The sequence below is a fragment of the Neomonachus schauinslandi genome, chromosome 11 (assembly GCF_002201575.2).
Source record: "Neomonachus schauinslandi chromosome 11, ASM220157v2, whole genome shotgun sequence".
Classification (NCBI taxonomy): Eukaryota; Metazoa; Chordata; class Mammalia; order Carnivora; family Phocidae; genus Neomonachus; species Neomonachus schauinslandi.
The window spans coordinates 32,479,643-32,498,835 of NC_058413.1; the positions used below are offsets into that span (position 1 = coordinate 32,479,643).

At 36.1% G+C, this 19,193-nt stretch overlaps 1 protein-coding gene across 2 annotated transcripts in view; it reads right to left on the minus strand.

Moving 5' to 3' along the window:
- The window catches only part of ANO3 (anoctamin 3), a 416,780-nt gene that overhangs the window by 9,544 nt on the left and 388,043 nt on the right, over window positions 1-19,193 (minus strand). For both annotated transcript variants that reach the window (XM_021685869.1, XM_021685870.1), the window contains 7 exons: window positions 17,879-17,915; window positions 13,044-13,155; window positions 12,226-12,283; window positions 6,438-6,535; window positions 3,685-3,818; window positions 2,637-2,789; window positions 469-616 (listed from right to left, as the gene is read on the minus strand). In XM_021685869.1, coding sequence (XP_021541544.1) covers window positions 469-616; window positions 2,637-2,789; window positions 3,685-3,818; window positions 6,438-6,535; window positions 12,226-12,283; window positions 13,044-13,155; window positions 17,879-17,915 — 740 coding nt within the window. The remainder of the gene's footprint in view (window positions 1-468; window positions 617-2,636; window positions 2,790-3,684; window positions 3,819-6,437; window positions 6,536-12,225; window positions 12,284-13,043; window positions 13,156-17,878; window positions 17,916-19,193) is intronic.

Consider the following 19,193-nt stretch of genomic DNA (forward strand, 5'->3'; position numbering starts at 1 on the left):
GAAAGAAAGAAAGAAAGAAAGAAAGAAAGAAAGAAAGAAAGAAAGAAAGAAAGACAGACTCTCTCATCATAGCTGACATTTCCTTCATATTCTGTATGTCCCTGCAAACTAGCTTTATTCCCTGAAGCAAGTGGGCCTCAGCTTTCCCAACTATATAGTCAGAAGATTGCATTGGATGATTTCTAACATCTCTTCCAGTTCTGAATTTGACTTCTAAATACATTATAATGTTTTTAACATTTGGATACCAGTGATGCATTTACAAGTAAAAACATAGACTCTAAAATTATTTGCGTAAAAAGCACTGTCGCCCTTTTTATCCTGCTTGATTTCCTCCAATAAGCACATTGTAAGTACAATGATCAAAAACACTGCCCTTAATGGTCACAGAACAGAACTTTGCAATGAGTTCCCATTTCAATCAAAAACATAAAACATATCAGAAAAATGTATGAATTTCAACCTTACTTTTCACCATATTCAAAACGACTTGCACAGGGGCCGTATTTGTATTCATAGACAAAACGTGGGATGTAATCAGATGTAATAGCAATTACAAATGCATTGGTGATCACAGCCAGTATACCGATTCCTTCAAGAATGCCATACCAGATTCCTAGTAGGAGAAAGAGTAGAGATAGGGAATGAAATGCAAAAAAATTAAAACCCTCTCATGACTCTTCTTTGGAAAGAATATTTTACTTCTGTTGGGGCTACAGCTCTGTCCATTATTTACTTTCTTAGTACAATATCTCACTACAGATCGGACATCTACTGAATACTTTTCCACAGTAGACCCCATCTAGAGAGATTTGAAAATTAAAATATCATCAGGAATGGTTTCAAGTACCTTTTTAAAGTAAAAATATAAAAATATAAAAGTTTGGTGTCAAGACCTGGAAATCACTAGTTGACTTTTCCAATCTGGTATACAGATGTACAAAAAAGCTTTTGAAATTGTATACAGTATCCACATACTATTGGTTGCAGTCAAAACTGATGTTTCAAATAGGATTAAACTTAGCTTTAAATACACTGATATGAAAAAAAAGAAAAGTCCTGGAAAGAAATACTCAAAAGTGCTAAAGCTGATTGGATAGCATGGCAACTTTCTCCCTCCCAACCTCTTTCTTTGTTTTTCAAAATCTTTATAATATTTCATTTTATTGAGTGGTAGTGAAAAAAATAAAAATAAAAAAGACCTAGTTAGGGCTAGTTTATTAAAACAGTATGCCAAAAATAAGTAGTCAGATGAATGGAGATTCTGGAAATATACCTAAGTTTATATAGAATTTCATATAATAGAGATAATTCAAACAAGTTAAGAAAGATGGAAAATTTAATAAATGGTTTTGGGAAAATTGCCTACCTTTTAGAAAAAAAAAAACAAGCTGGATCTCAATTTCAATCCCTTTATTAATAACAAATTCCAGTTAGATCAACAATTTAAATAAAATCATAAAATGTCAACAGATAACCAAATAACACACATATATCTAAAATATAAAACAACTAAAACATGGTAAAAAAATCGAGAGTTCTAAAGGATCTTTCTAAGAATGCCATAAATAAAAACAACTATAAGAGAGATATATCAATGTGATTATATACACATTTTAAAAGCTTATTCATGATGGAGTAAAAGATTAAAAACCAGCATTTGAAAATGCTTGCAACATATATATCAAGGATTAATATCTTGAACATACAGATAAAGATTACCAAATCAGATATAATAGCCTAAGGTCATAAAGTTAGTCAAGAAGAAATACAAATATATTTAATCTCATAATTATAAAAATGCAAGGAAACATAAGATATCATTTTTTCCCTCCTCAGATTTTTGAGGACAGAACAACAATTAAAAAAACAAAAGAACCCTTATTACAGTTTTAGGAGTATAAATTGGCACAATATTTCTGGAGGACATAATGAGAAATTATCAGAATTTTAAATGTAAAAAAAAAAATTAGGGCGCCTGGGTGGCTCAGTTGGTTAAGCGACTGCCTTCGGCTCAGGTCATGATCCTGGAGTCCCTGGATCGAGTCCCGCATCGGGCTCCCTGCTCGGCAGGGAGTCTGCTTCTCCCTCTGACCCTCCCCCCTCTCATGTGCTTGCTCTCTCTCATTCTCTCTCTCTCAAATAAATAAATAAAAATCTTAAAAAAAAATTAAATGTACATGCTCTTTGACAAAGGAGTTCCACTCTAAGAGTTTATCTTGAGGAAATAATCAAAGTATGTATGAAGATGTATGTTCACCTAGGTGTTGTTTGTAATAGAAAAAACTGAAGCAATCTAAGCATCTCTAGTTAAGGGAATGATTTTTTAGAAATGTCATATAACATGCCATAGAAATTTGTGCAGTAACTATAAAGAATGAGGCAGAACTATACTTATTAACATGGAAAAATGTATACGAGATCGTTTTTAGTGATAAACAAGGTCATGACATAGCCTGTTTAGGATAAACATACTCTCAACTAGGTTAGTGTTCATTTCATGATTTTGTTAATCAAAACTGCTCAGTTTTGTTATAGTTGGAAGGAAGCCCCAACGATAGAAACCCACGTGGCTCTAAGATCAAGGCTCTTCTTGGCCTCAGCAATGCAAAACCCATTTAGTTCCTGAATCTTACCTATGTCAGTTGCTCGAGCAGGCAGAGGCCTCCGCCACTGGGTGACAAATTTGTAGGCATCCAGCCTGATCTCAATGATATTGTTCAACAAAGCCAAAAGAGGGGCCAGAGGAAAAGCTGCCACAAAGATGGTGGTAAAACCAAACTGCAAAACTGTAAAGGGAGAGCGTTGCAAAATTAGTAATATAAACAATATCGTTTCTTGAGTGCTTTCTTTGGGCCTTATGAGGTGCTTCACATAAATCGCCTTTAATCCTTTCAATATCCCTTACAAGGTAAATATGCTCATCATATTTTGCTGTTGAGGTAACTATAGTTCATATGTGTTAAGTAAGCTTGCTAAAGGGTGGATAGCAAAAAAATGTTAAAACCTGCATTGAAACTCTCTGATCTCAATGGACTGAAATTCTCTGTGCTTTCCATCACTATACCATGCCGCATGAAGGAAGAGTGAAGAGAAAAGAAGTCAAAGAGGAGGCTTTGAAGAAAAATGCTGAGCTCTGAGGGACCCAAGACACCTAATCTTGTCCTTTCTTTTTATAGATGAGAAGACTAAAGGTCAGAGAAAAAGCAAATGTGAAGACAACACACAAAGATTTTAACAGTTGGAGTGAGAATCCTCCTTTTCTTAATATAAATAAGTGGGCTTCTCAAAGAAGCTAAACTCACACCAGGTCTGTGCAAAGGTTTTTTGCAAGAAATAATCATTGCTTTATTTGGGCAGGATGGTATATTTTTGATATAGGAATGGGTTCTGATTTATTTTGTTCCTTTAAAATATCTGCACTAAAACTAGGTGTTCTGCTATGAGAAAACCCTTCATTTTGGTCAAATGTTATGGCTGACAAAGGACAGAATTTGTGAGCCTTCCAAGGACATTGTTTTAATATCTTCTCTAGTTATGTTAAGATAAAGATACAGAGGTATTTTAGAATGTTTGGGGTTGGAAAAGAGAGAGATGGTTTTCTGTCTTGAACTAAGGCCTGTGTAAAGAAAAAAAAAATATATCAAGAAGTCCAAACAGCTGTGTAGAAGTTTCTCTCCTTACCCATTTCTAAATATTCATCCATCAGTCCGTGAATATTCATGGGCTGCAGGTTCCAGTCATTTTCCCACTGAGGTATGGACGCATCTTGTATTCCCCGCTTGATTTTATGTCGTGACCACCAGTTCTGGATCAACCTACATCACAGAGCAGACAACGGGCTTTTGAGCTCTTATAAGCATATGGTGAACAATTTATAGGGCATTAAGGAAAGAGAAATACCACTACCCTGGGAGTACACTGAGCATTTCTGGGAATTGGAGATATTTGCATGGTCTCAACTTCCAAGTTTAGGAAGTGGGAATAGGCCTCAGCCTTCCTAGACCATGTACACATCTATATATGTATCTGGGAATTAATCCCCACCGCCACACTTAGGTGCTTCCTGATTCTTATTAGACAAACACCCATTTGTATGATTCCTTCCCTCTACTCCCTCAACCTCTCTACATACTTAAACCTCTATGTTGCCTGTTGTGATTGGATCTGAGCCCTTAATTGCTCATAACCCAAAATCTTCTGGGTTGTGCTCTCTGAACATGAGTATAATCATGTTCCATACCAAATAACTGAGCCCTAGATAAGGTTTCAAGAGATAGAGGTTCTAGTCCCCACCCTACAATGCACTGGCTGTGTTACTTTTAATAAGTCTATTTACCTCTGTGAGTTTATGAACATGAAGGGTTTGAGTATTAACAATTACATTCTGCTACTATAGTGAACAATAATTTATGGCAATGGATCTGTGCCTGAGTCCATTTAAAAGACTTGGAAAGGAATTAACAACACTATTTCCCTAGCTTAGGGGCAGTCTTGAAATTATGTGACTCAGAAATATCCCATAGTGGGGGCTTCTGGGCAGTTAATTATTTCAAGATTTAGATGAACATTACCTCTAGAATGAAGTGAATCCCACAGTGTATCCCAACTCTCAATATTAATTAATCATGGACCTGGAACTCAGTGGGTGTTGGAAGAACAACCATAGACCAAAACGTCAGGTAGGTAGTTCTTCAGTGTATGTCCCATGGAGGTTGCCTCTGGGATCTCATAAAGATGCAAAAGGGGCTGGGTGTTGAGATTGAGGCAGACCTGCTTGGTTTAATTTTATTACTTCAGTCTGCTTAAGATTTTACTTTAAGAAAGAGAACTGAGTTATACAAGTTTCAAAATTATTGCTTTAGTGACTGGTCCACTCCTGATGGATTCAGAAAAACACCAACAGCATGTCCCTTACCATGGTACATTTGGGATTTGATATACATAATTCAGGCTAACCACTTAGGCAAGGTCATGGTGAAAATGTGCTATCCGAAGGTATGCTATGTATAGAAGCACACAGACAATGACTACAATAAGAATCATTCTTAATAGTATAATGACGACGATACCATCTTGATGGTGCTTATGAAGCTATCTCATTCACAGCACGTCAGATCCTGTGGCAGGCACTTGCTACCTAATCTCCTCAGCTACTTTCAAATGATGTTCCCAAGCTCTGTGTCTCAAACAGATGGTCCAGGGATAGGAAGGGATACAAACAATGGACTGGGCTCCCCAACCCTTCATCCCTATGCCCTCTTCATTTACTAGAGATTTATTTTTTTTTCTGTTTTGAATATTGAGGATCTGTATAAAAATCTCTTCACAAAAAGGTTCTGTCATTTATTGATGAGGTTTAAAGACCACTGCACATCTCTTGTAATCTCCTCCCTTATTTTATAAATAAAAAAATAATCTCACAGATAGGTGAAGTAAATTGTAAGCATCTTCAGCAAGGGGCAGAGAAGGAATATGAACCAGGTCTCAGTTATTTCATAGTCTATGCTCTAAGACTGCCTGTAACTTAACACAATAGTTTATGGCAGATTTCAGGATGGATATCACTTCTCCAGCCCTAAGGTCTCTGCTCTGGAACATCCTGACACCATTTGTCCACCAACAAGGAGAAAGAATCACGGCATAATCAGATGACTAAGCCTAAACTATTTATATCATCAATTAACTAGTTCTTCTTCTAGAGTCAAGAAATTCCTCAAAATAGTCATGCTTTTAACCTTGGTTAGGCCTCAAAGCTTCCATCACACATTGTTTTACATAAACCATATTTCAGTGTATTTGGAAGAGTAATCTATGTTATTAGATGTAGAAGTAGGCATTCAACACCCTTCACGTCAGCATTCCACAGACCTTTAAACCCCATCTAAAGGGACAAAACAGAAGCTATTTTATGTGAAACCAATCCTGTTCTAATGACATTTTTTTCATGTAATAAAGAGTACAAGACCTCCTTATCCAGAATTTTATCTTTGTTTTATTCTTTTTCAAGAGGGGGAGCGTAAATGGAGACTGCCTTTGTTAAACAATGACAACCTTGGTCTTTTGGTGGCTGGAAGAACCCAGAAGGTTATTCTTATCCTCAAGAACCTGTACTGAAAATAGTGCTTTAAGAATAGCAACAAGCATCTTAAATGTGTTGAACAGAGTACCGGGTGCTTGACATCCACTATTTCCTTTAATCCTCACAAGTGTTTTCTCGAGGTGCATATAGCCATTGATCCCCTCTTAGAGATGTGAAGACTGAGGCTGAGAAAGGTTAACTAACACACATACGGTCACAGTTAGTGAGCAGCAGAGCAGGAACAGAACCCACTCCTGTCTGTCTAATAGGCCCCAATTCTTAAGAACTATTCCCACTACCTCTATCTTTCTTTTTGTAACTATACATAAGGCAAGTTTAAAAATAAAGTGCTCACGGGTATCCCAGTTCCATGAAGTTGTTCCATATTTGCTTCAGAAACATGATAACACCCATCTGGAGGCAGAGGTCTATCAAACAGCCACTGGGATGACACTGAAACAGAGCAACAATAATAATCTGGCTCTTCTCAGTTGGTTACACAACCCCACCTTCAAACCGTACAGCAAATTCCAAAGCCAGGCCACACAATCTCAGTGCATAAAGAAAATAAAAACAAGGAAGAAATAGCATGTATAAAGACACCTGATAGGGAAGTTTTCAGTAATCAGAGTGGAATAGTGATCAAAATTATAACAGCAATAAAAACAAATTTTTTTATGATTTAAATTCAATTAGCCAAAATATAGTACATCCTTAGTTTCAGATGTAGTGTTCAATAATTCATCAGTTGCGTATAATACCCAGTGCTCATCACATCACATGCCCTCCTTAATGCAGTTACCCCATCCCCTCACCCCCCTCCCCTCTAGCAACCCTCAGTTTGTTTCCTATAGTTAAATGTTGCTCATGGTTTGCCTCCCTCCCTATCACTTCCCATTCAGTTTTCCCTCTGTTCCCCTTTGATCCTCTGCGCTGTTTCTTATATTCCACATATAACAAATCTATCTTTTAATGAGCACTTACTATCTGCCAAGCTCTGTATTAGGCATGATCCCATTTAATGAGTGCTCTGGAATACTCTATTAACAATCAGAAGATAGAAAAATGCTTAAGTGTTTATAATATGTTCTTCTAAAATAACTTTTTGATGCAGAATAATTTTAAACGTGTAGAAAATTTGCAAGGAAAGTACAGAGAATGCCCATACACACTTCAGCCAATTCCCTCCATGGCCCCTTATATTATCAAGGTAGATTTGTCAAGGCTGAGAAACCAACATTATCTGATGTTTTTGCATGTTTAGACTGGGTTTATGTGTTTTGAGAATGGAGGGAAATCATAGACGTAAATTTCACCACATCCCCTCAGAAGTTACATGATAGCCACAGACATCACTAGTGACATTAATCTTCATCAGTTGGTTGGTATAGTGTTTGCCAGGTATTTCTACTATAAAGTTACTCATTTTTTCCTTTCCCTATTCTTTTCTGAAGTGAATTAAATCTAGCCCATTCTCAAGATAGGAGGCAGGTGTTAAGGTCTATATCCTGGAGAGGGAATATCTACATATACTAGAATGTATTTTTAAGTGATAAAAACATGCCACAGAATGCCTTGTCAGTATGATCTCAATTTTGCCTTCCTTGCGCTCCTCTGCCTTTTCAGATGTCCAATAAATGTTAGCATTAGAAACCCCCACAAACAAAAGTGTGATTACAATAAAAATTGCAATCGACATCTTTTGCTTGAAAACTTTGTACTGTAGAAGATACCTGGGTAGGAAAGCGTGGGTCTGTTTCTTTAGAAATGGGTTCACGTCCTGCTCATAAGAACAATAGTCACTAGAGCTTTGATCCACAGTTTCTATTTCTATCAAATTGGTACCAGTGGGACTTCAAAGGGAACAGATAATTAGGACACGAAGAGCCTGGTTTTCCGGTTCCAGCCCAGTAATTTAAAACTCCCTAAACTGAGTCAGAGAGAAAGAGAGAGAGCTTGGCAGTGGTGATTTTTATTGTGTAAAGAAGTCTCAGGTCTCCCATTTAAGCATGCCTCTTCCTTCTAGGATGAATTTAAGACCCCCTGAGCTCTGCCACATATATATGATAAATGGGTTCCGTAGAATATCTGAGACGGAATAATTACTAAGCTACAGAGGCAAGCATAGGCATAGATCACAGCTGCGAGATGAAACTCTTCATTTTTACAGAGAGACTGAAAGACGGAAATTAGTATGTACAAGGTCATATGATGTTGACTGCTGGTATGGAATTGAAAGCCTTGGTCTCCTGCACCCCAATCCTCTGCTCTTGTACATAATGCTAAAGATGAATTCTGTTTACCCAATGTGTTTGTTGCCTTGAAGGGCTGATTCACCAAAACATATTATTATGTGGGAAGGGAAAAAAAGAAGACCATTATAGAACCATGGGATTGGCTCATTCTCCATAATCGTAGGCCAAAGTGGGGAGGCTAGATGATAGGCAATTTATAATTTTGTTGAAATTGAGCCTTCATGACTTGGTGATTTATAGGGCAGAGAAAGGGATCCAACAGTTTTTGTGGGTCTGCCCTCCTCAAATAATGGTTCCCTTGAACAAAATCCAGTCCTTCAATACTCTAAAATTTATTTGGTAAGAGAGCTTATACTTAGAATGAGGAAAAGGGCATGGATGAGTGGGCAGGACACCCAGGCTTTCATTCCCATTGCACTCCCTCAAAATCATATGACTGTGGACAACCCACAGCTGGGTGTCTTCACATATTTTTCTCATTTGCTCCTCCTGAGAACCTCCCAAGATGCGTGTTGGTATCTCCACTATGTAGATGATGGTGGCAGATAGGACTATCAGATTCTGATACTGATGTTCCTTTCATAGGAAGTATGTTTACTCTAAATCCAGTTTACATGTGCGAGTCAGCAACCATTCAGCAATCTCTTATCAAAACCAAATTCCTTTATGTTCTCAACTTTGCCTATATGCTATCCCAGTGGTGACTGGAAAGCATGAGGTTCAAAGTGCAGACTCTGGGTAGGTTGGCTGAATCTAATTGACGACTTCATCAATTTATAAGCATGTTTCTATAATTGTAGGCAAATTATATAACTTGTCTAGATTTCTGTTTCCTCATCTGCAAGATGAGTGTAATAATAGAACTTTTATATTAATATATATAGAACAGTTAGGAACAATTGCTGGAAGGTGCTGGCATATAGTAAGCACTCATTAAATATTAATCATTATTAACATTTTTATATAGATTTACATAAAATATTTATGTGAGATATTATACAATATAGTATGAGGAAAGGTCAGTATAGCCAGTTCATAAATGTTTTAAATAAAATTGAAGTACTTTTTGCTTTCTTTATAATAGCTATCATTATTTGTGCCAGGGATTTATTTTATTTTTTAAAGATTTTATTTATTTGACAGAGATGGAGAGAGCCAGAGAGTATATGGGGATGGCAGAGGGAGAAGGAAAAGCAGGCTCCCCGCTGAGCAGGGAGCCTGATGTGGGACTTGATCCCAGGACCCTGAGATCATGACCTGAGGCAAAGACAGACGCTTAACCAACTCAGCTACCCAGGCGCCCTGTGTCAGGGATTTTACATGAATGATCCAATTCTATCCACCTCTCACCAATCCTACTGAGATAGCTATTCCTATCACAATTTTAAAAAGACTTAGAGATATTAAGATTTGGGTGGGGCAGAATTAGAATGTACACTGTCAGACTCCAAGACAGAATACTTGTTACATAACATGGTTATGTTCTTCTCTTCGAGACTATTAACATCATTAAGAAAGGAAAGGGACTTCTTCGTTTGTATGCCCCGTATTACCCAGCAGAGGCCTGGAATGGGAGTATGTGTCAATAATGCTTGTATGATTGAATTCTGAGGGTCAATTCTTATCTTCCATTATGTGTATTTATGTGTACACTTCTAGAATTTCTAGGGTATATCACAAACCCACATTTTTCATTTCCCTGATTTTTTTTTCAAAATAAATAATCTTTTGTTGGAAAATATGGCCATTATGTATGCCATATATATTGTGGAAAATGTCTAGGATGGTTATGAAACATTTTTCCTGACACCAGTATTAGAACTATTTCCCTGGGACTCCCAAAGAAGAAACATGACTTCCAATAATTTTACCCTTAAGAGTAAAAATATCCAATTAAACAAAATTATTGGTGACAACAGTTTCTAAAATGGCTCAATATGCAGATCCACCTGCCTGTTCCCCACACTATCCTTGCTAATTCCAGGTGAACATTCCTGATTGGGTCCCAAACCGAGTAGATGAAAGCCTTTTAGCAGATATAGTCATACTTCTGGGCTATGAGTGAAAACTACAAGTTTGATTTGGGGACTTTCTGGAGGCCTGAAATTATGGAAGGCCTTCATCTGTTTTTGCCTAAGAGGGTAAGACTAGGTGGCTGTGAGACAGCATTGATAACTATCAGCTACAGTTTATAGAGTGCCTTCCAAAGTCCAGGGGTTGTGCTAATTGTGTTATGCAAATTATCTCTTATCTGTAAACAACTTTGTAACCTAAGTATTACTACTGCTAGTTTACAGATGAGGAGACAGATATTCAGAGGGATTAATTTAAGGGCAAAGAATTAATAAGTAGCAAGTTTAGCAGGTGAGCTCAGGTTTCTATGATGTAAAGCATGTTATTCTTAGGAAGTTTTAGGCTTTCTCCATGTATTCCAATCAACTAGAAGGCTCTAGGGAGACAATATCAATGAGGACTCCCCCGAGTTTGGGGGAGCTTTTTAGATAGAGACTGGAAATATCTCTTTTCTCAGTGAAACTTTTCTTAGCCTCTCTCTAAATTATGACCTCCTACTAATATTACCATGTATTAAATTGGATTTTACATTAGAATAATTAAAACAATTTTGAACTACAGGAGCAATAAGCAATCTGACCAATGAGACTGAACAGAGTCCAGAAATAGACATGATTTCAAGATGTAGAATATGATAAATCTTGAAATCTTATTTTGCTGAGTGATTAAAAAATGTATTATTAATTAAATATGTGACTGCCAACTTGGCAGGGTGGGGGGAATCTTGATTACTCTTTACACGAAAATAAACTTCCAATGCACCAAAGACAGCAATATTTTTAAAAAAATTAGTGAAAAGTACAAGTGTGAGGTTTTTTTTTTTAATTTCTAGAATGAAAAACACATTTTTTGGCATGATATAAATGCCTGAAGTCATTAACAGCAGTGATATTTTAAATGAAAAATGCTATAGAGTTGTAAAAAAAATTTATCAAAACAAAATTAAGACATACAATAAAACGAGAAACATCTGCAGCAAATTGAAAGATTATAGCCTAATGTTATTAGTTTATAAATTTTTAGGACAGAGAAAAATAGTCTAATGGAAATGAGCAAGGATAGCACATACACACAGGAATAGAAAATATTCAACAAACATATGAAAAATATTCCCCATCTCACTCATAATTAAAGGAGCTGAAATCAAAAGGAGGTATCTTTTAGATGTTATATTGGTAAAAATTAAAATGTTTCAGTTGGCAAAAGTCTGAGGAAGTAGGCTCATAGACTAGAGGCAAGGGCTGGCATTTTGGAGGACCATATGTCTGTCTCAGTGACAATATACAATCTGCTTAACCCTGTGCTCTAGTGATACTAGACCTTTTGTTTCCATGACATACATATTATAAATTAATTAAAAAAAACCTGTAAGACTTGGAAGAGATAGATCTATATATTTATAGATTGGTGTTTCAAGTAAGCTTTCTTTTGGATGAAGTTTCCCTGCTTAAAAGGAAACCTAACATATTTAAAAGTTCAAAAACCCGTGGAATAGATTATAATAATTCCTCCAAAGTGAAAAATCCCTGGAGCTAAATTTCTGAGCTTTGTGAATGGAGAAAATGGGTTTGGTAGAAAATTAAAGAGCTGAGGTCAGGATTTGCGGGTTTAGCCTTTAAGTTCATATCCTTTGTTTGAAAGACGTAGTTCCTTCCTTTCTGAACCCATAAGAACTTTCTATCAAAAATGTGTCTTCAGCATGCCTGAAATTCCATGTACCCACCTTCTCTCTCTCTCTTTCCACCCACTTCCCTCCCATGGTCATTGGTCCATATCCCCGCCCAGTCCCACATTCACCCTTACAAGGTTACTTACTTCCTCCAGTCTCCACCGGTTAAAGAGTTTATTGTAATTTCCTGGGTGGCCTACAAATCTGTAAAAAGCCATTTTAATTCATTAGCATTTATGTGGGGTTGACTGAAGAACATCTACTAATGCATGGATAGGTAGACATAAATGTTCACCGGTGCATCTTGTCCCCAAACTGCAGACTTTGGCCATGCTTACACATCAAAGTATCTGACTTAAAAAGGAAAAAGTGGTATGTGAATTCAATTCTCCCCCCACCCAATGGGGTGAGAAAGTATAGACAAAACAACCAAAGGAAATTTTCCACTTTCACCTGTAGATCTTTAATGTTTTGTTGACCTAGCTAATGAATATTAATGTAATGTGCTGAGTTCTTTAGTTTAAAATGGTTCTAGCTTTAGTATGTTTCCATGGCATTGGCTGGAGTGTTAAGCATAGTTTAATATGCTTCTTTTTCATTTTGTGCAGCACACATAGGAAAAAATGTTAACATGATAGGTAGGAGAAATTTCCACACTAAGGAAATGTAACCTAGGGGTATACAAAAATCATTTTCTTATTTAACAAAATCATTACTGATGACCGGATACTCATAATCCAACCCAAGCATGGTACATAGGTTTTATTTTTTTATGCCAACTTTAATTGGTAGTGGCAGCTGGAAGCACTGTACTAAGACTTTTGATGGAAAACGCATGGGAAGGCTGGTTAGCAGTTTTCCAAGGCAGGCGACAAGGATTCACCACCTCTATTAACAAACTGGCAATGGAACTGTTGGCAGTCTTTTTCACTCTGCAAAGATGATGAACATAAATTTGACTTACCTCCCCAAAAAGAAAGCAATATAGAAGATAGAACTATTTAAATTAACAAACTGGAAGAGGAACATCTTCAGAGCAAAGCTGTTTTCCCACTCAGATTCTGTTCGAGGATATTCTAAAAGGAAAACAGGGTGTGTTTACATAGAGGAGGTGAATAACAAGAAATATGGAGATAGAATCAGAAGCCTCATGTTTGTGTTCTGGTTCAGCCATTTACTAGTTCTACGAGGCACTCAGTGTCTCTGAATTCTAGGGTCTGCATCTGCAAAACGTGAATGATAATGTCTGCTGTACATACATAGTTGATAAAAGGATCCAACGATACAATCTTCAGACTTTCCCCACAGCGACAAAAATAGGATGCCTGTTATTAATAATGTATAAAGATTTTCAGGATTCTGTCTGCTATTGTCATTTGGAAATAACCAGGTACATTGGATCAGTCCTTGACTCAAACTGTCTATGCTTGAATAGGGACCTAAATTGTCCACAGAGTTCTTTGAAGAATGGATATTTTGCACAGACTGAAGTACAATGGTAAAGAGGAAGGAAGACTACCTCAGTCATAGGAGCTAGGCTCCTATCTCAACTTTATACCTAATTTTCTGGTAATCTCAGGTAGATCTCTTTACATCTTTTTTGGGACCAGTTTTAACATTTATGAAACAAGGAGTTCTGGGACGCCTGGGTGGCTCAGTCGGTTAAGCGTCTGCCTTCAGCTCAGGTCATGATCCCAGGGTCCTGGGATCGAGTCCCGTATCTCTCTTGCCTCTGCCTCTCTCTCTATCTCTCATGAATAAATAAATAAAATCTTTAAAAAAAAAAAAAGAAACAAGGAGTTTAGGCAAGATGATTTCAAGAACCTGTCTACTCTCACATCTTATGTTTCTATGACTCTTGAAACAAAACAAAATGATGCAAGAGACTGAACTAAGATGGCAGGGTCGACTGTAGCCCCTGCTCCCACCCAGGATCCAAATAATGATAGAAGATCTGTATGCACAGCTAATATATATTTTCATATAATTAAAGAATTCAAGGAAGATAGAAAACAGATGGGATCTGATTTAAGGAAAAGGTGGGCCAAAATGTGTGCATGATCCAGTCACAGAATAGGAATAGGTTCTGGGGGATTCCAAGCCCAACTACAATATGTGCCAGAAGTGACAGGGGTCTGTGGGGCATCCCCAAGGCTGACCGGTGGGTGGGCACTAGTGAGAGCAGCCAAGAGAGCCCACATTCCCCCAGGGTTTTGGTGGGTTGTGTTTTCACGATTGTTTCATCCTAAACAGTTTGTAAATTTAGTACAAAACTTATCTGGAACCGAGAATATGGATTTAAAAAAAAATCCCCATTGTGTAGTTTGTTTTTGGATCTCCATTTCTAATTTTATTGCATCATGATCCACAAATGTTCCTGCGTGATTTCTGCTTTGGAGCAAAAAAGTTGGTTTCATTTGTGGTCAAATTACTTGGATATACTTTGTCTATGTATTAAGTGTTTGGGAGGAGTAGATATTTTTTGTTGAGCATACAGTTTATATATATATATATATATTTTTAAAGATTTTATTTATTTATTTGAGAGAGAGAGAATGACAGACAGAGAGCAGGATAGGGGGAGGGTCAGAGGGAGAAGCAGACTCCCCGCTGAGCAGGGAGCCCGATGTGGGACTCGATCCCGGGACTCCAGGATCACGACCTGAGCTGAAGGCAGTCGCTTAACCAACTGAGCCACCCAGGCGCCCCAGTTTATATATATTTAAAGAGAAGATTGTTAGTTATGATATTCAAATATTTTATATCCTAGCTTATATTTGATTGTGGATTTGTCAATTTTTTTGGTATTTCTATCATGTTTTGCTTTCTGTATTTTGAAGGTTTATAAAAAGATGTATAGAAATCATGACTATTACACTGACTTGGCAGACTGTTTATCAGTATGATGTATTTCTCTTTCCCACTCAAACAGATCTTAAATTCTGGTTTGCCTAATATTTACATGGCAACATCTGATTTTTTGTTACTATTTTCTTGATATATGTACTCTTGTTCCTGAATTGACCTCTATGACAAAACTGAAACTTAATTGTTTGGCTTAATTTGTTTCTTGGAATCCATGTTCATTTTTTGCAGATAATTCATACTACGGATACTTTATTATTATAAATAATTTGTTATTTGGACCATAAAACCAAACTGAAAAAAAAACATTACTTTGGATCAAATATTATATATTTCTTCTCACATAAAAAATGTAATAGAATTGAAACTGATTTTTTTTGGTGACTTTCGAAAATAAAATATTTGGCTAAAAAATAAGTCAAGAAACATAAAGTTTAAAAGATCCTTTAAATAAAAAATGTGTGACCTCTACCAGGAAGGAAAACCTAATTTCTAATTTGAAGCACAAATTTGCACAGTCTAAAATTACACAGAATACAATACCATATATATTTATTATCTATGTACTCATAAATATCCAAATATTAAATATATACTTATTTATATCTATATACACAATGACATTATTTCAAACAAAATATTAATATTTTTGCTAATTTAAATTAATATAGTCCATTTGTTATTAATTGTTATGAATCCATAGGCACTATGTCATGAGTTATAGATGGAAAAATCAGATATCAAGTGCAAACTTTGGTTCTCCTGGTACTTAACACAAATAACTGTTCTATTCCTACTATTATGATCCTTCAAATCACTTCCTTAGATTTGCTTCCATCCTGGTATGAAAGACTTTAAAAGCAAATGAATATGGAGAATCAGAGGTGGAAGAAAGCTTTCAGACATCTAGTTTAAGTGCTTCATTATCCAGCTACAGAAACTGTAGCTCACAGGGTTTAAGAACAATGCAACAGATCATTCCCATTTATTGAACACTTGTCATATGTTGGGCAGCCAATCCACAACAGTTTAGGAAATGTTATCATTCTCATTTTACCAATAACAAAATCTGAGACTCAAAAAAACAAAAACAGAGGAAGAACCAAAGGAAGAGAAGGAATGGAGGGAATGGGGGAAGGAGGAAAACAAAGAATGGAGAGAGAAAACTTGCTCATAGTCACATAATTTCCAAGTAATATGACCACTTATTTCCAGAGCCTGACCTAGGACCCAGTTCTTCCCTCTACACAATGTTCCTTTTGTTATTACTTGTACTTGTAAATACATTATAGGGGAAGCAAAAGTGGAGTCATATAGTTATTCCACCATAATTAAGTGGACTCTGCCACATCTGGGTTTAAATTCTACTTATTTAACTTATTTTCATTTTCTAATTAATAAAATAGGGATCCTACTGTCATAGAATTGTGATGTCAATAAAACAAAATGCATGAGGAGTGTCCAGCTCAGTGCCTGGGATCTGGTGAGTTTTCAAACAATGAAAGATCACTGCTCAAATTGCTCTATAATCAAAATTTTGTTCCCCAAACCGAGAGACCAAAAATCAAGTTTGAGGATAGAGAAAAACAGTTTCAGACACGTAAGGTCTCAAGAAATTTACTTTCCAGGCAGCAAAATAAGGAATTAAGTCAAGACAAAAGGAGACAGAAGGGTCCAAAGAGTGGTATCCAACTGAGAAATAAAGGTAAAAGGAATTCCCAGAGCACGGAAGAGAGAAAGCAGTAGGCCCTTGAGAGTGGAGTAAACAATGGGTTCAGGAAGGGGAACTCTAAGAAGAAAATAAAATTAGTAGCATACCTGATGGGTTTGAAAGTATTTAGAGACCATTCAGAGTTGAGGCAGAAAGTTTGGGATAAATTAAGAAAGTATGTAGAAAATTAAAGAAAAAAGTGCTATTATTAGCTTCATGAAAATATAAAGATTGTCTAAGAAAGGAAACAATCATAGTACATACCACGTCTTACATATAAAAATAGTTAAATAGAAACAATGATGTAAACATTAATTATTAATTTGGCTAAAAATTCAAATCTGTTGAATATAACTACTTTGGAAGGAGGAAAGAGAGTGTGTGGTATAACAGGTGATAGATGGGAAAGTGTGCAAGGACAGAACACTGTAGGGAACGTTAAGACCTAAGTTCTTGTCATTTATAAGGGGAAGGCAATAGCTTCCCAAACCTGAAAAATCCAAGAGTGTCAGAGAAACATGCTATTTAGAAATACAGTAGGAAATAATGAAAGAAATTGCTAAAATTAAAAAAAAAGTAGTCTCTCAGGAAAAAGGAAAATAAGAATGGGTAATGTGGCAGAGTATGGGTTTTAATTATACATTTATTTTTTAAAAAAGATTTTATTTATTTGAGAGAGAGAGAGAGAAAGAGAGAGAGACAGCACAAGCAGGAGGTGCAGAGGGAGAGGGCGAGAATTTCAACGAGACTCCATGCTGAGCATGGAGCCCTATGCGGGGCTTGATCCAAGGACCCTGAGATCATGACCTGAGCTGAAACTCAGGAACACATAACTGACTGTGCCACTCAGGCACCCCTTAATTATAAATTTCTTAACATTATTTTGTCTTTTAAATTATGTATATGTAGTACAATATTTTGATAAACATAAAAATTGGGGGAAAAACCCAAAGAACTGAAAAGGTAGGGGGAGAAAAGCACTCCCATGTAGGGAGAGCTAGGTTTGCTAATAATTTCAAGGAAGGAGATTCTGTAGCTACATGCACTGCCTCTCTATAGTTATGTAATTTGCTCCAACTTCCCATGCATGTCTTTCATTTTGATTGACAATTTACATAACTGAAGTTGACATTAAAAATGCTAGAGTACATAAAGCAACTACAGACTGATATGCCCATATGTTATTCTTTTACTAAGGAGTGAAGTAAAAACGAAGGACTTACCTAAGTTGGTGAGAAGGTAAGCAATTTTTTCATAAGCCTGTAATGAGAGAACAAATAGTGAATGTTATTCTTTCCTCTAGAAAAGGCTGCTATTTACACTATTCAAGGAAACATCTAATGTGTATTCTACAAAGTGGCTACATTTTCAATTAAGCAGAACATGTTTTAAACCTTACTATGTGGTGCTTTACATATATATACAAACTAAATGCATGTGATATAAACATGTTATAAATATATATATATAGAGAGAGAGAGACACACACTTGATTTCTGTAAGAGTAAGTCTTTTGGGGTAGCTATCTTTATTTCCATTTTACAAATCAAGGAAATCGGACTTCAAAAAACAAAATTTTTTTTGTAACAAAAGTCATTCAACTAATCAATGGCTGACATTGGATTTGATCACTAAATTATATGTACTTTTTACTATGCTGGAAGGATGAGTGAAAGTCTGAATTTGTTACTATTGACAAAGAATTTTCCAAACTAAGAGGAACATAGTGTGATAGTTTGCATTCCTAAAGAACAACAGTGGTTTGGTGGTTATTTAAAACAAGACTGGTTAAGTCAAATCTGTTGAATCCGTAAGTCAGTCACATGCATGACAGTTTTATGGTGAAATTTTTCACATTCTGCCACCTTCTCCCCTGCCCCTAGTACGCAACCCACCATTCATACAGACTTAAGAAAAAGAAACATATTTCACAAAATTCCAAGTAAACCTAGTTGGGAAAACAAATTTGTTACAGACAGAAGGATAGTATGTGTTTGTGCGTATATATGCGTGCATATAAATATAACTAACCCCACAATTCAACAAGTTATTCTTTATATTACAAATTCCAGTAACTCTGCCTTTTGGCATGCAAAATTAAAAGTAGGTATCTGGACACTAAAAGTTGTTCACCTTCTTTCAATAGAACTAGTATGATTATTCATCTTAGCCATGATTTAAACCTACCTCTTCCTCTAAAGAGTTATCTTGAGACAGAAAGATTATATTGAATATAAAGTCTCATTCTACCTCTTATGCAGTTTGTTGTTGCTACTGTTTTTATTTTTAATGATACACACAAACTGCCATTTTCTAATTTTAGAACAAGATTACCTTGAATTCATGAGCACCAAAACTGTCTTGATTGTAACATGTTCTTTTCCATGCCCTGTTTGTTAAGTAAGATGATTATAGAAGGGTCTCCAAGGAGTATAATAGGATAGGTTAACAAATCAACAAATAGTACTTGAGTAGTACTGTACTTCTAGCACCAAATTGAGTGCCCTCATGGGGAATGAAAAAAAAAGTTTTACTTAA